Here is a 13838-nt window from a genome sequence, read left to right as displayed (position 1 = left end):
AGCACAAGTTGGAGACTGTACTAAGGTATTTTCTTGATGCGTGCGAAGCAGATGACCACACAGAAGTCCTTTACTGTGGTTGGAAAGACTGTTGCTAATGATTGTAAAAAGCAACAGACAAAACAACCGACTGTGACAGGCCCAGTGTTGGCTGTCTTAGGCCTGCGTGGAAGTACTTTGATAATCCGACGTCTTGAATAAGCTGAGCTAGGATGCCTTTTAGAAAGATAAAAGTTGCTTTTTCGCAGGTGTTTTCTCCCAGCTGATAGGGCCCAAGTCAGTGTTTTGGTTCTGTGCTTTGACCATGTTACTTCCTGAACTTGCAGACAGCTGCTCCTAACTCTCCGTCTCTTGTTTCAAAAGCTTTAAGAGACTCTACAGTCTACCTCTGGGGGTAGACTCCTGTTTATTTGAGTATAACCCCATTCTTTTGGGGGAATGCTCCCTCGTGCCTCCCCTCCTCCCACACTCTTACTGCTGGCCTTTTCCTTCTTGTGGTTTCATTTCATAGTTTCTGAAAAATTTATCTACATAGTCTGCCCTTAAATGTTCTCTCACTTTAAGGAGTGTTTTCCGTGTGAAGGCTTGACAACTCGCCCAAACGGTTTCCAGGTCCCTGTTCTGTACCCCGTCGTCCCCACCCAGCCACGATGCCATACTGAGAATTTACCAGACTGAGAATGGTGCATTTTTCCTCTCGTAGGAAGAAAGGCATTGGGTGGTTTTCTCTCCTACCTCCTGTATGGTGGTGGTCCCGTGTGTATGGACTGGCCGGTTGCTGCTCCATGTGTGTAACTGCATTCTCTCTTGGGTATTAGCAGGGTTTTCTGAACGCCCAGATGGTAGCTCAGCGCAGCAGGGAGCTGCTCAGTCATCACTTCCGCCAGCAGCGGGTGGCTGTCATGATGCAGCAGCAGCAGCAGCAACAGCAGCAGCCGCAGCCGCAGCCGCAGGCCTTCAGCCCACCCCCGAACGTGACCGCCTCCCCCAGCATGGATGGGGTTTTGGCAGGGCCCGTGATGCCACAGGCTCCTCCCCAGCAGTTTCCATATCCACCAAATTACGGTAAATTTGATGGCGAAATGGCTTCCCCAGAGTAAGATTACTAAGGATCTAAGATTCGGAGATACGTTGCATATTAAATACAAAGTAGTATTTACTCACTCCCTTTTGTTATTCACTAGAAAGATGGAATTAATTAAAAACAGCAAAACAAGGAATGGTGACTTTTGAGACTGACAAGGTGCAGTAAGAGGCCAGACCAGGCCAGACCAGACAAACCCTAGAAGTCTTGCTCAAGAGTTTTGGTGTCACTGTGTGTTCATAGATGTGTTTAGATTTGCACTGAGGCAAGGTCGCCTGAGGCCTGCTCACAGACACCTGCTTTGGGAGAAAAGCAGGGAGGGTGGAAGAAAGGCAGGGAAGGTGCAAGACAACTCAGAGTACTTCGATCAAGAGACGATGCTCGTTGTCAGAATGGAGAAAAACTGATTGGTCTAAAAAAAAAAAACCCCAAACCCAAAAATGTTTATGGGAGTGCAGTAGCATAGTAGATATGCTATCAGAGTTGAGCATTTTTTTCTCCCCCGGGTCTTGTTTTTTTAGCTCCCCACACCCTAATTTGGAAGAAAGACCACCAGGTTCCCCTCCTCACCCCAGACAAAGTATGTCCCAGTGTAGCTGGACTCTGCAGGCTCTGAATGCTTGCTCATGTCAGAGGAATGCCAGTGGGCTTTTGGGTTCCTTTCCTTGGTGACTTGGCTGTGTATTAATTACAGTAATGCATATTATCGCTTCAGGTCCAGTCTTGGAGAGATTCCAGGAACATGGTGGGAGTGGGGGGCCAGGTGTCTTTTGGGGAGATTCCATTTTAGGTATTCTCCTGCCATCTGGGGACAGAGGGACAGAGTGATGCCAGTAGCGTGAGGTGGAGTCCCTCTTACACAAAAACCTCCACGAAGTAGCAGCTCTTCGGTGGGCTGGAAGGTCTGCGGCCAGCGGTAAGCCCATTCCCCCAGTTGGCGTCTCAGTGAGAAGCAAGAGGAGAGGGCAGGCGGCATCGTGTGGCTCTTTCCGTCTCCCCTGCCCTTAGAAGAGACCATGAAGTTTCTATAGGAAACGGATACTGCAGTTTCTTGTTCTTCCTTCTTCTTTAAAGGAATGGGACAGCAACCAGACCCGGCCTTCGGTCGAGTGTCTAGTCCTCCCAATGCAATGATGCCCTCGAGAATGGGTCCTTCCCAGAACCCCATGATGCCGCACGCTCAGACCGCGCCCCTGTATCAGTCGTCGGAGATAAAGGGCTGGCCATCAGGAAACCTGGCCAGGAACAGGTGAGGAACAGGGACTTGAAAAGGCATTCAGGTTCTGGGGCCCAAAAGTGTAAGAGCGTAACCTCTGCATGCTTCAGTCAAGCCTGTGTGGACTGAGAGTGCGAAAGGCCTGGGTTCCTGTTAGGAAGTGTACTATTTGGCTCCTCCATTTTGAGACTCCTTCCTGCCCCACACGTATCCACAGGCAGCTGTGGAACAGAGAAGGCAAGGCAGGCAGGGGGCCCTCTTCTCCCTCGTATTCTCTGCTGAAGCACAGCGATACTTGACAGAACTGTGGTGGTCTCTCTGTGCATGTCCGGTGTGACCGGAATGACCCAGCTTGTAATTTCCCACTTGGTTTACAGCTCGTTTCCCCAGCAGCAGTTCGCCCACCAGGGGAGCCCTGCGGCGTACAGTATGGTGCACATGAACGGCAGCGGTGGTCCCATGGGACAGATGAACATGAACTCCATGCCCATGGCCGGCATGCCCATGGGTCCTGATCAGGTATGGGGGTCGGTCTGTCCCTTCCTTTTGTCAGAAAATTTTTCCTTCTCTCTTGAGAGCCAAAGCCTCATCTGTAATCTAAAGGTCCTCAGCAGGTTTTCAACTTGGGGTGGGTGACCCAAAGCTAGAGTCTAAGGCATTGGGCCATCCGGTACCTTTGGTAATATGGCATCTAAGGAATCTGAATCCGTCAGCCAGAGGCCCATTGCTGGCACCGTGGATTCTTCTGTGTTGTGCACAGCCTGTGTTTTCCTCACGTGTCTTCTGGTTGTTAACAGAAATACTGCTGACACCCCTACACCAGGACCTCCAAGGAAATCACTGTACAAATGACACTGCACTATGATTCTCGGGAGTGAAGAACCCTCGCCTGCACACTCAGCTCTGAGGAAAGACCCGGCTTCGGTCTCCGGGAAGGGTATTCCGAGCGATGTCATTTGAGCAGGACTGGATCTGAAGCAGATGTGCGATGTCTACCTGTATTTCCTTCCTCCTGTGTATCGTGGAGTTCACAACACTTACTTTTGGCATTCTGCCTCTTAGGGATGGGATTCTGGAGGGACGGAATGTGACTGATCCCGAAACTCTGCCCGTACCCCTTCCTTTCTCCCTGCTTGTCCGAGTGTTTCGCATCTGTGGGGGCGGGCTGGAGGACCTCGGAGAAGTCCAGAGAGGGGAGGAGGTCTGGTTTCTCTCGTGGCAGTACCCGACGGAGAACACAGTTGCCGAACTTGATGTGTTCCTGTTGTGACCAGATGGTTTTGTGTTCTCACTGGACTCTGTCCTGAGAAGTTGGCCTTTCTCAATTCTTGTCTTTTAATGATGGTGTTGAGTTGCTCCAGCCCTGTTCTTGGTTGTCCTGGACCTTTCCCTGAGTAAGAACTTGCTCTGTCTTTAATGTCCTATAATACTTTACCTCCAGGAGATGTCCTTGATGTCACATGGCTTTGTGGAAGGGACAGCGAGATGACAGTATTTCGTTGCAGCAGTAGCAGTTTTTCCCATGCTAATGTGCGGCCGAGTGCACTTTATTTAAAAAGTAATGGATAAATGCAATATTCCTGAGGTCTTGAGGAATGGTGAACCACATTCCCGGTTTTTGTCTGAACTGATCTGTTGGGCAAGGACTATGGTTTTTGTTGTTGTTTGAAGTACTGGTGTCACCCTTTGCCTATATGGTAGAGCAATAATGCTTTTTGAAAATAAATTGCAGAAAACCCAAGGCCAGGTACTGCATTCTGAATCAGAATTTCGCAGTGTTTCTGTGAATAGATTTTCTTTTGTAAATACGACCTTTAAGATATTGTATTATGTAAAATATGTATATACCTTTTTTGCAGGTCACAACAACTCATTTTTACAGAGTTTGTGAAGCTAAATATTTAACATTGTTGACTTCAGTAAGCTCAGTGCGGTGAGGCTACACACAGAAGAGACACCCCCTGAATTTTGTGGCCTGGGGGAGGGGATGGCGGTCTGCAGGCGCACCCCACCCCCATGCTCCAGTGTTAGATGCCTCCCTCTTTTCGATCTCTTAAATGCTTTTTTTAAAAAAGATCATTTGTTTAGATGTAGGCATTTTAAATTTGTCTTTTAAATTCCTCTACCAGAACTAAGCACTTTGTTAATTTTAGGGGAAAGAATAGATATGGAGAAATAAACTTTTAAAAAAAGATATCAAGAATTTTAAAAGATCAATTTGATTTAAAAGGAATCTTGGATTTTAAGCGGTCCATAAATTAAACAGTAGTTCACGATATTCTGTTTTTTAATAGAATATGTTGCCTCTTCATCCACTGTAGGAGTGCTCTAAGGTTTTGGTTGCTAGGACCCAAATCCCACATTGAGATCTCGGGAGTAGACCCCTTGATGTGTGGCGTCTAGTGTCTGCTCGGCTGTCTTGTCACTTGGAAGCGGTGCGCTCCTGGTCCTTGAGAGCCGGAGTGGCGTCAGGGGGTTTCTCAGGGAGCTCAGCCCCCAGGGCGGCCGGGTGTGCAGCTTCCCAGCTGTGGTCTGGCTGAGCGCGTGCCTTTGCGCTCCCTGCCACTGCCGCTTTCTGCTCTTGCCGGGCTTGGACACTCTTTCTGGTCCGTTGGGAATAGAGAAGAAATTTAATTCCTTTTACCTGGCTTACTTTATTAGCTTCAAATAGTTGAATGAAATTGGGTTTTCAAATATCCGTGAATTTCAAAGGTCTCTGGCTAGCTTTGGTATCAATTTCCTAGCAATAACCGAGAACCAGTTAATTTTTGTTTTATTTCATACATATTTAGCCAGTTTTTCTAGGTGTTTATGAAGGTAAGATCACTTAATTTCTTTGACTTATACATAAGTGAAACCCGTATTTCCAGAACCACCTCTGGAATAGATTTGGATTTGACACCCTCTCCCCCACTGCCTGGTTAAAAATAAATCTGAGATTGTAAATCCATCGACTTCCATCACAGTGGCCTGTACTTTTCAGATAACATCCTCCTGTCTGGAGACAGAGACGTAGCTGAGTCAGTCTCTTGTCTTTTTAGACACAGTTGTGTCACGTGTATCTGAACCTTTCCTGTTTAAGTCATGTGTGCGAGGGGAGAAAGAGAATGGTGCTCTTACCTTTCTTGACTTTTAAAAATTACAAACAAAAAACACAAAGTTTTGTGATTCTTTTCCTCAGTCCCAACTCCAGGCTAACTGGAAGGCAGCACCCCCTTTTATATGGGAAAAAAAGGAGAAACTTTATTATAAGTTTTTATATTTTCTACTTGTTCATTTTATTGGTGCAAACTTAAGAATTTGATTTTCTTTTAATAGATGCCGTCTTTTGAGATAATTTGTTTTTACCTTTATTGCCCTTTTATCTTTTTTGGATACTTCTCTTTGTACTCCTGCTGCCTACCTCTCCCTACTCCCCAACCCCCACTTTTTTAAACCTTGGTATTTCATCTGCTTTTAGAATGTGTGATATTTCCAGTACCTACTTTTTTGCTGAATCCAAAGATATATAAATATAAATATATATATTTTATAAAGATCAAAATGATAATAGAGGAGATACATTTCTTCCTTTAAAAAGCAAATAGAAATTCATTGTTAATGTTCGTATTATGATGCCACTTTTCTAAATTGTGCATCTTGATGGAAAAGGTGTAAATATCAACCACCAGGACTGCTTAGTTAGTTGGTATTTAATATCTAGGTGAGTTGGGGGTATGGGGAGGGGAGCATAGAACATACTTGGCTTGCGGTCCTTGAAAGGACTGCCACGTAAGTTGTCCTTATGCCTCTCCGGTTCCATGAGTTTTGTTCACAAGCGGGGGCATCCTAGGAGTAAAGCCTGTAGGACAGACAAAACCCCCTGCTTCGGAGGAGCAAGAGCTGCTTTTCAGCTTGAAGGCCAACTGTTTAATGAGCAAGGTGTTTTTTCTTTCCTTCTTTCTCTGTCTTTCCAATGTGTGGAATTTCGATGATGGAAATGTCATTCTGAGAGCAATATTTAAAATTCTCAGGAACTGACTTATAGTATTGAGAATGAATTCACTTTCAATCAAGTTTACATTCAGTGTTTCTTCTAAAAATCTAAATCATTCTTTACACTGCAAAGAACCCAGACCACATGGGATAACTTGAGATGGTTGAGTGGTAAGCTCTGACTGCGTTGCGGATCATTTTGGATGTCATTGTAAATAAAGGTTTCTATTTAACATTGATGCCTAAGAGCTTGCTTGTTTCCTTCTTTTCCTTTAAAAAAAAAAAAAATCCTAATTGGATTAAGGATAAAGAGGTGGTTAAGGGATCCTGTTCAAATAACCCTAACAGTGGAAAAGCACAGAGCTGTTATGCTCGAAGGCGAGCACTTTGGGGGTCCTCTCCACCGTCTGCTCGTTGAGAAGCGCGGCAGGTTGGGTGGTGGCCGGGGTGGGCCCTCCTGCTCCTCCCTCCTGGCCTCTGACCGCTGTGCTGGCCAGGCTGGGCTAGCGGGTGCAGAGAGGGGCCGGCTAATAGGGTGAATTGCTCTGCAGTCGATTAACATTTTTAAAAAGCAGAGTCCTGAAGCGGGGGGAACAGGAGACTTACCTGCGAGGTTGCTGAAGTGGGGTGAGTTTTCCTCATTAATTTATACTCTTCTATTCCCCCTTGGGAAAACCTAAGTGTCTCCTTCCAAAAAGGTGTTGACTGCTTTTTTAAAAAAACCAAGCACACCAAAGAACTCCCAAGAACGGCCTTTTACAAAATGTTAAAGGTTACCTCATACCAACTGCCTGTCGTTGGCTGGGACTTCGAACGTCGTATGACAGTACTTAGACTACAAAATTTCTTTACAAATACAATTTTGTTAAAACCTGGGACAGACATACATCAACTTCATTTTTCTCAGTACTTTAAAAAACATCAGTTCTGGGACAGATGACAAAGGAATACGGGCGGGAACGGCGTCTGGGCAGGAACAGAAATGTCCACAAGTGCAAGGGGTTTTCTTTACACTGGCCACAGCGCGTTTATTGACCCCACCACTCCTGCAAACCGGGTTTCTGGTTAGATTCCCCTCCGAGTTCCCACGCCGTTACGCGCGGAGTCTCCTATGTACAGCGGAGTCCGTCTCTTCGGAGACAGCCCGCCTCACGGCGCCGGGGCAGGTGCCCCCACGCTGCCGACTCACGGCCGAGCCCGGCGCCACCTCCAGGCAGCAGCAGGTCACGTCGCTGCCGCCGCTGTCCGAGTTCCTTCTTTGTGACGAACCGAAAGAAGGGTCTGAAACGGGGGTGTTCTTCCCCTAGGATTTTGAAAAAAGTTCCAGTGCCTTACACCGTTGGGGGAAATTGCCAAGAAAATCTTCCCTTTGTAAGCCTCTCAGAGAGGGTTAGTGGTGACTGTTTGATATGAAAATGCATTTTGTGCAGCTGGTGAGGTATCGTCCAAAGCAAAAGCAGGGGCAAAAATGGACTTCCCGAAGTCCCACCGCTCCCGACGGTCGTCTTCCAGAGCGTGCCATGTTGATGGAAAGCAGGTCCCGGGACTCAGGCCCCCGGCTAGGAGCGCCGGCCCGTCTGAAATCGTGCACGGTCTTCCTGGTCGGGACGGTCAGATGGCGCTTCTGGTCTGGAGGCCCGCCGTGCGCTTCCTAACCTTCCCAGCCTTCCCACAGCTGTCCCCTGCGGAACAAAGCAGACTCCTCTCAGGGTCCCGGGAAGCAGCCCCGGGGTGTGGCTGCCGGGAGTACGGCAGGGTCCCCGAGGAAGGGCCCGCTCCCAGCCAGCCACCCCGACCTCGTCTGTGGCTTGCACACTCCGGCCGGCAGAGGTGGCACTGGGGATGTGACCCGGGAGGTGATGCACTTTAATTCTGGGAGCGCCAAAGACCGCCTGGCCGGCTGCAAAGCCACAGGTGGTTTCTGTGCACGTAAAGAAGGGAGGGCAGAGACTGGAGGCCGCACAGGGCAGGGCACCGAGGGGGTCTGCTTGGGTGGTAACTGAATGTCAGAGGAATGGCCAGTGTGAGTGGAAAACCCTCACACCGATCTGCAGTCAAATGCTCTTGCCCTGAGCTATTACCCGCCCCCCCCCTCCACGTCTGTGTGTTTGGATTTGCTCAGTGAGTTCGAGGATTCGAGCCCCATCCCACTGGTCAGTCCCTTTAGCCTAGAGGTCACCCAGGTCATCCCAATCTCAGCCCTTCGGCAGACGCTCTGGCGTTGGAGGGAGACTTGGGGGCAGGGATATTTTGGGAGCCTTCAGAAGGTCGCCCTGCTGCTGCCATGGACGGACAGGCTAGCCCTTCTGCAGCCTTTGAGATGTCTGGCAAGTGTAAGGTTTACACACTTCTCAACTTCTAAGGACTACGCTGGGCTACCAGGCCTCGGTTACGCTACAGGCCTCAACTCATGGCACCTCAACTCACGGCTCCTCAACTCACAGCGATTTGGAAGAAGGTCTCTTCATTTCTGGCCACTTTCGACGCTGAAACTGCCTAAGTTTGGGGGTATGAAAAAGAGTCTGTTAGCTTCACCCAGAAAGACAAAGAGCCGCCCCCCCGCCCCCCCGGGTGGGTAGTCCAGGCCCCTGGCAGACCAGAGAAAGGGCAGGGCCTCAACCCGACGCGTGCCACCTCAGAGGCTGAACCCCAGATGGGCCAGCACAGGGGATGGGCTCAGGCTCAAACAACAGAACCGGATGGATACCTGTATTGCTCGTAGCTTCCTCCATCTTTAAGTCCTAAATGAGACACAAATGAACAAAGAGAAAGAGTTTAAGGGCAAAAATGGCACAAACAATGATACCTGCTTTGTAACTGCTACACCCCCCCCCCGCCCCCGTTTTTGTCATTCATGACGTTGACCGTGTCCCCCAGGGCAGATGGAGTGGCTGAATCAGGACGTGAGTGTTCCCGAGACTCCTAGGTAGCCTGGAGGTTGCCCATACTACGTGTCACCAGCTGTAGGACCCTGATGTATCTGCCCAGCAGTGACCTGGGTCATGGTCATGGTGGGGAGGCACATACGGGCAGGGATAGCTATACGACAGAGGACTGGAAGCCATGGGCCCCATGTGTGTGGCTCTCAGCAAGCTTCCTGGAGGATCGGCTGCGTGACCAGCATGTGGGCTTCGGAATCAGCCCCCAGTCACGTGACCGCCCATAAACCCGGAGGAGCAGATTCGCCCCCGGGGGTTGTCACGGGTGATGAGACACAGACTGGGAGACATGTAGCACCGAGACCGACACAGCGTGTCAGGACTTCCGTGAACTTGGTGCACATAAGGGAGGGGGGACCGCAGCCCCCACTTCAGATGAGACCGACCTCCTAAATTCCTTCCTACGGGGCCCTGCCCCCCGCGGCCCCACGCCGCAGCGCCGACTCACCCAGCTCCATGTTCCGCGTCCGGGGGTTGCACTGCTTGTAACCCTTGCAGCTCCTCAGCTCCATGAGCTGCACGTGGAGCTGGTTGAGGACGTCCCTGTCCAGCGTGTTCACCGCGTTCATCAGCTGGGCGGGACAAAGGTTGTCAGCAAGGTGTGTGCAGGGAGGGTGGGCCACCAGCTTCCCCCAACCAGACTTTCTCCAGGCAGGCTGGGAGCAGGGGTGCTGGGGGGCAGTGATCTTTACTCTGCTGGAGCTGGAGCTGGGGATAGTCCGGACTGTGTCGTGCCCGTGAGCCCCGCCACGTTCTCTCCTGCAGGACAGACTGGCCCCAGATGCCTCCCTTTCCCGTCCAGTGGCTCCAGCGCCTCGGCGGCCGCTCTGCCCTGCAGCTCTGGACCGTCCCCCAGAGCCCCTCGGCACCTCCTGACCGCAAAGCTGCCACTTGGGGAAGGGGCGGCTCAGGGACCCGGGTTCTTGCCTCCTCTGGGAGCTGCTGGTGACAAAGCTGTGTGCTCTGCCGCCCCCTGGTGTAAAGGACGAGGATGGCCTGTCTAAGGCAGCCTATGTGGCCCCTGAAGACCAAGACTGGGGAGCCGCTGGCATTTAAAAACCAGGTTTCCTACAAAACGACTGCAGGCTTTTCTCGAGACCCAGAAGTCGGACGGAACCAAGGCCAGGGTGCTGGGAAGCTCCAGCGTGGAAGAGCTCCGTGGGGACCGGCCGTTTCAGAAGGGACACATGCAGGCCGCTCACTAGAGACTGGGGCTCCTGTCTGTCTTACACGTTCTGGGCCCCTGGGCAGGTGTGTGTTCCGATGGTTGTACTCGCACACACCTGGGCTAGTGCTCGGCATGTCATGACTACTGCCTATGGCCGGCGTGTCCCCGTAGGCCCTGGAGTGTGCAGGGTTTGGTCTGATCCTAGGGACCCCCAAAGCCCTCCAGTTCTAGAAGCCTCCACACTTAGCTTTAAAGCCTGCGGGTGCCTAAGTTAGAGGGACAGGCGGTGTGAGACCCAGACTCCAGGTGCTGGAGGATGGCGGCACAGGGGGGCCGAGGGCGCACGGGTCCCTCCTGCCTTAGGGGCTCAGGAGGAAGCCTGGGCTTGGAAGTTGTGCTGTCACTTGCTCACGGGGCCCCGTCCCCGCTTCTCCAGTCTGGGTTGCGTGTACCTGGTAGGGGTCTGTGTTGAGATCAAAGTACTCCAGGAAGCCCGTGGCAAATTCGCAGAAGAGGAAGTTGTGGGTCTCGTTGATGGTCCTCATGCACCAGTAGGTGTTGTTGTTGGCGCTGGTGCAGGCGCAGAAGGGCCCCACTGCCAAGGGAAGGGGGTGCGCCCTGTGAGTGGCCCACGGGGGTTCCTGTCTGGGGCCCTGAGCCCCCTTCTGCCCCCCAGGGCTTGGGAACCCTGCGGCCCTGAGCTGGGGGCCCAGCAGTGGGGGGGGGGGGGGGTCCCGTGCAGCCCCGGAGCAGCCCTCCAGCCCGCGCCTGCCCGCTGGCTCACGTGTCCAGAGGGGCGCCGTCTGCCAGTGCTGGTTGTCGTGGGTGAAGCACGTGAGGCCCGGCATGCTGCACGTGTCATTGTTCTGCAGGCGCTTGAGCAGCTTGCGAAGTTTCTTCTTCCGCTTCTGCTCCCGCAGCAGCCACACCTTGTCCTTCTCCTGCAGGCCCTTCCTAGGGGCACACACGGCCACACCCCTCACACCTCCCCCGGTCCCCACCTACGGCCTCCTCGGGGTCCAGGCCCCTGAACCTCCGATCTTCCTGCCTGTAGCCGGGCGCCCTGCCGTGGGGGGTCCCCCAGGCGAAGGACCGCTGGCCAAGACCCACCGCTGGTCTGACGCCGGGGGATGGGGGGGTGGGGGGGAGGGGGACGGCCAGGTCCAGTCTGCTGCCCCCGCAGCCGGCTCCCCCGAGCGGCCAGACTCAGCCCCGCCCTGTTTGGTGGGGCGGCAGCAACCCCTCCAGCCACGCGGGGGCGCCGGAGAGCCGCTCAGGGAGTCCCACCCTTTCAAGGCCTACCTCCCAGGGAAGGGCCCAGACCTCTTTCCTTCTCCTGTTTGCCTTAGGTCCCCTGAGCCTTCAACTGCCCTTACCTGAAAGGGTGCAGGCTGGAGCCCTTGTGCTTGAGGCGGCCTTTGTGCTGGGTGTGGTAACTGTAACAGAGCCCGCCTCGCGGATCAGAAGCTGCTTACCGGGCAGCTCTTGGGGAGGGGGGTCGTGCTAACTACGGTTCCCTGGGACCCTCGGCTCGCTCTCTGGAGCAGTGCTGGGGTGGAAACCATCCCCAGGAAGGCAGCTCCCTGGCTGGCTGGCTGCGTCCTCTGGAGGTGAGCTGGGGGCTCCTGGGTGGGGTTAAGTCAGTAGGACTGGAAGGTGGGTGGGCACCTCCGTGTTGGGGGCCGCCAGAGCCCTGGCCACCGCATGCGGGCTTGGGGCCAGCCCCTTCTGAGAAGGACCCATGGCCACCCATGGGCCACCTGTGGCTGTTTCCATTTACATCAAACCACAAGTTCAGTTCCCCCGTCACCCCAGCCGCATTTCAAGAGCATAGAGCCACGCGGGGTTGCTGGCTGCCGTGCTGGATGGCATAGACCTGGCCCAGTGCCGGCATCACAGAAATTTGGCTGGACGGTGAGCCCCAGGCCACAGTTCGCTGAGCTGGTGACATGGACCTTGGGCCACGTGGGCTGTTCCTGGAAGGGCAGGGAGCAAGGGACCCTCCCCTCCTGGGAACCAGCCCCCCCACGGCTAGAGCCTGCCCCCATGCGCAGTGCAGAAGTGGGGCATCTGGCTGGTTCCTGGGGGGCAGCGGTCTGTGCCCAGCACAGACAACGGGCATGTGAGTTCCTATGGGTTTCTGGTCTCCCTCTGAGCGAGAAGCTAGGGCTGTACAGATAATAAAAGGAGTCCCGGAGCAGAGGTTGTGTCCCCAGCGGTGTCCCGCAGGAGAACCAGGGGCCTTTCCGGGGTGTCCTGGCTGGTCCTTGCTGCCTCCTCACCTGATTTTGTGACAATCACATTCCTCAGGACGCTTTTTCTTCAGGTGACCTCGGACTTCCCGCAGGTTCTTAATTTTGTTCTGCAGAGTTTCGATCTGAGGCAGAGAACAGGCGAGGAGGCTATGAAACTCTGGGAGTGGGGAGTGTGGGGAAGAAGGGATGGCTGGGGGGCTGGGGGCCTGGCCCTTGCCTGTCTCTGGGGCTGCTGAGGGGCCCTGGGTTCCCCCTGGCGAAGTGGCCAGGCTCCTGAGGACCAGCTGAGCCCACCGAGGTCTCGTCTCCCCCAGGGTCAGTCCCGGACCACACTGTCCTCCCCCGTGGCCTGGAAGCGGCCTGTCTGATGTCCGAGGATTCCGGGGAGGCCTCGCTGCCCTCCTAGTATGGCTGGTGGCCCTGCCGAGCTCGGGGTGTGTGTGGGGTGCTCCCGGCCCAGAACCCCTCACCTCGTGGTCGATGTGCAGCTTGTGATCTTTCCAGGCCTGCAGGGACTTGTACAGGTCCAGGTCGCACTGGACCGTGTCATTCTCGAGGATGTAGCACCTGCTCGGGAAAAGGGGCCACATGTGCCTCCGAGGGGCTGATGGAGCCCAGCCGGGGGCCCGAGATGTGAGTGCTCCCCCCGCAAGGCCCCAGCTGCCCCCTACACGCCTGCCCTCCTCCGGGATGCTCACCGGTGTGTCACTTTAATGGGGTTGGGGGCTGAGTAGTCCGGAAGGCCTCCAGTGCCACTGAAGTCTCCGCCATCTTTGTCATCTGGGTCCTCAGGGGCCCCTGGCCAGTGCCGCTTGCTAAGGTTGCGGGGCTGGGATGTGTCGTCCAGGCCTGTGCGGTGCGCCCCACCATCCTCCTCTGCGGCCACCGAGCGGATGGAGCGGTTCCGGGCATAGCTGGTCTTGTACTCTGTGGGCGTTGGCGGGTGGCTGGGTTAGTGGGGCTGGCCGGGCCGGCTGGGCTCTCTGGGCAGCGGACTACTGATCCCGAGACTCGAGGGCTCATGAGACCTACCCACCCGGGAAGCAGGACCCGGATGGACCCCAGTGGGAAGGACCACACAGTGATTCAATTGGGAAAACGCAAGGTGCAGAGCTAAGGAGAGAGTGGCTTGAGATGATCCCTGGAAAGAGCTATGCGTGGATACACGTGGTCCATCCATGTGATGGAATGTCCAGCCACA

General features: G+C 53.7%; 2 protein-coding genes across 11 annotated transcripts in view; one reads left to right on the top strand and one right to left on the bottom strand.

The window, feature by feature from the left end:
* Nucleotides 1–6514, top strand: part of NCOA3 (nuclear receptor coactivator 3) — a 140024-nt gene extending 133510 nt beyond the window's left edge. For 6 of the 7 annotated variants that reach the window (XM_032350419.1, XM_032350418.1, XM_032350415.1 and 3 more), the window contains 4 exons: nucleotides 819–1065; nucleotides 2159–2333; nucleotides 2678–2819; nucleotides 3098–6514. In XM_032350419.1, coding sequence (XP_032206310.1) covers nucleotides 819–1065; nucleotides 2159–2333; nucleotides 2678–2819; nucleotides 3098–3109 — 576 coding nt within the window. In that variant the 3' untranslated portion in view covers nucleotides 3110–6514. The remainder of the gene's footprint in view (nucleotides 1–818; nucleotides 1066–2158; nucleotides 2334–2677; nucleotides 2820–3097) is intronic. The other variant, XM_032350420.1, reaches the window with a different exon arrangement.
* A 501-nt stretch (nucleotides 6515–7015) lies between these two features.
* Nucleotides 7016–13838, bottom strand: part of SULF2 (sulfatase 2) — a 113328-nt gene continuing 106505 nt past the window's right edge. For 3 of the 4 annotated variants that reach the window (XM_032350426.1, XM_032350425.1, XM_032350424.1), the window contains exons 12-21: nucleotides 13336–13564; nucleotides 13108–13204; nucleotides 12665–12759; nucleotides 11759–11818; nucleotides 11167–11336; nucleotides 10835–10977; nucleotides 9663–9786; nucleotides 8983–9016; nucleotides 8718–8771; nucleotides 7016–7957 (exon numbers count right to left, since the gene is read on the bottom strand). In XM_032350426.1, the coding sequence (XP_032206317.1) occupies nucleotides 7927–7957; nucleotides 8718–8771; nucleotides 8983–9016; nucleotides 9663–9786; nucleotides 10835–10977; nucleotides 11167–11336; nucleotides 11759–11818; nucleotides 12665–12759; nucleotides 13108–13204; nucleotides 13336–13564 (1037 nt within the window). In that variant the 3' untranslated portion in view covers nucleotides 7016–7926. The remainder of the gene's footprint in view (nucleotides 7958–8717; nucleotides 8772–8982; nucleotides 9017–9662; nucleotides 9787–10834; nucleotides 10978–11166; nucleotides 11337–11758; nucleotides 11819–12664; nucleotides 12760–13107; nucleotides 13205–13335; nucleotides 13565–13838) is intronic. The other variant, XM_032350422.1, reaches the window with a different exon arrangement.

The sequence above is a fragment of the Mustela erminea genome, chromosome 7 (genome assembly GCF_009829155.1).
Source record: "Mustela erminea isolate mMusErm1 chromosome 7, mMusErm1.Pri, whole genome shotgun sequence".
In the NCBI taxonomy this organism is placed as follows: domain Eukaryota; kingdom Metazoa; phylum Chordata; class Mammalia; order Carnivora; family Mustelidae; genus Mustela; species Mustela erminea.
The sequence above is the reverse complement of the archived record's forward strand: the minus strand, read 5'-3'. Positions and strand labels throughout refer to the sequence as shown.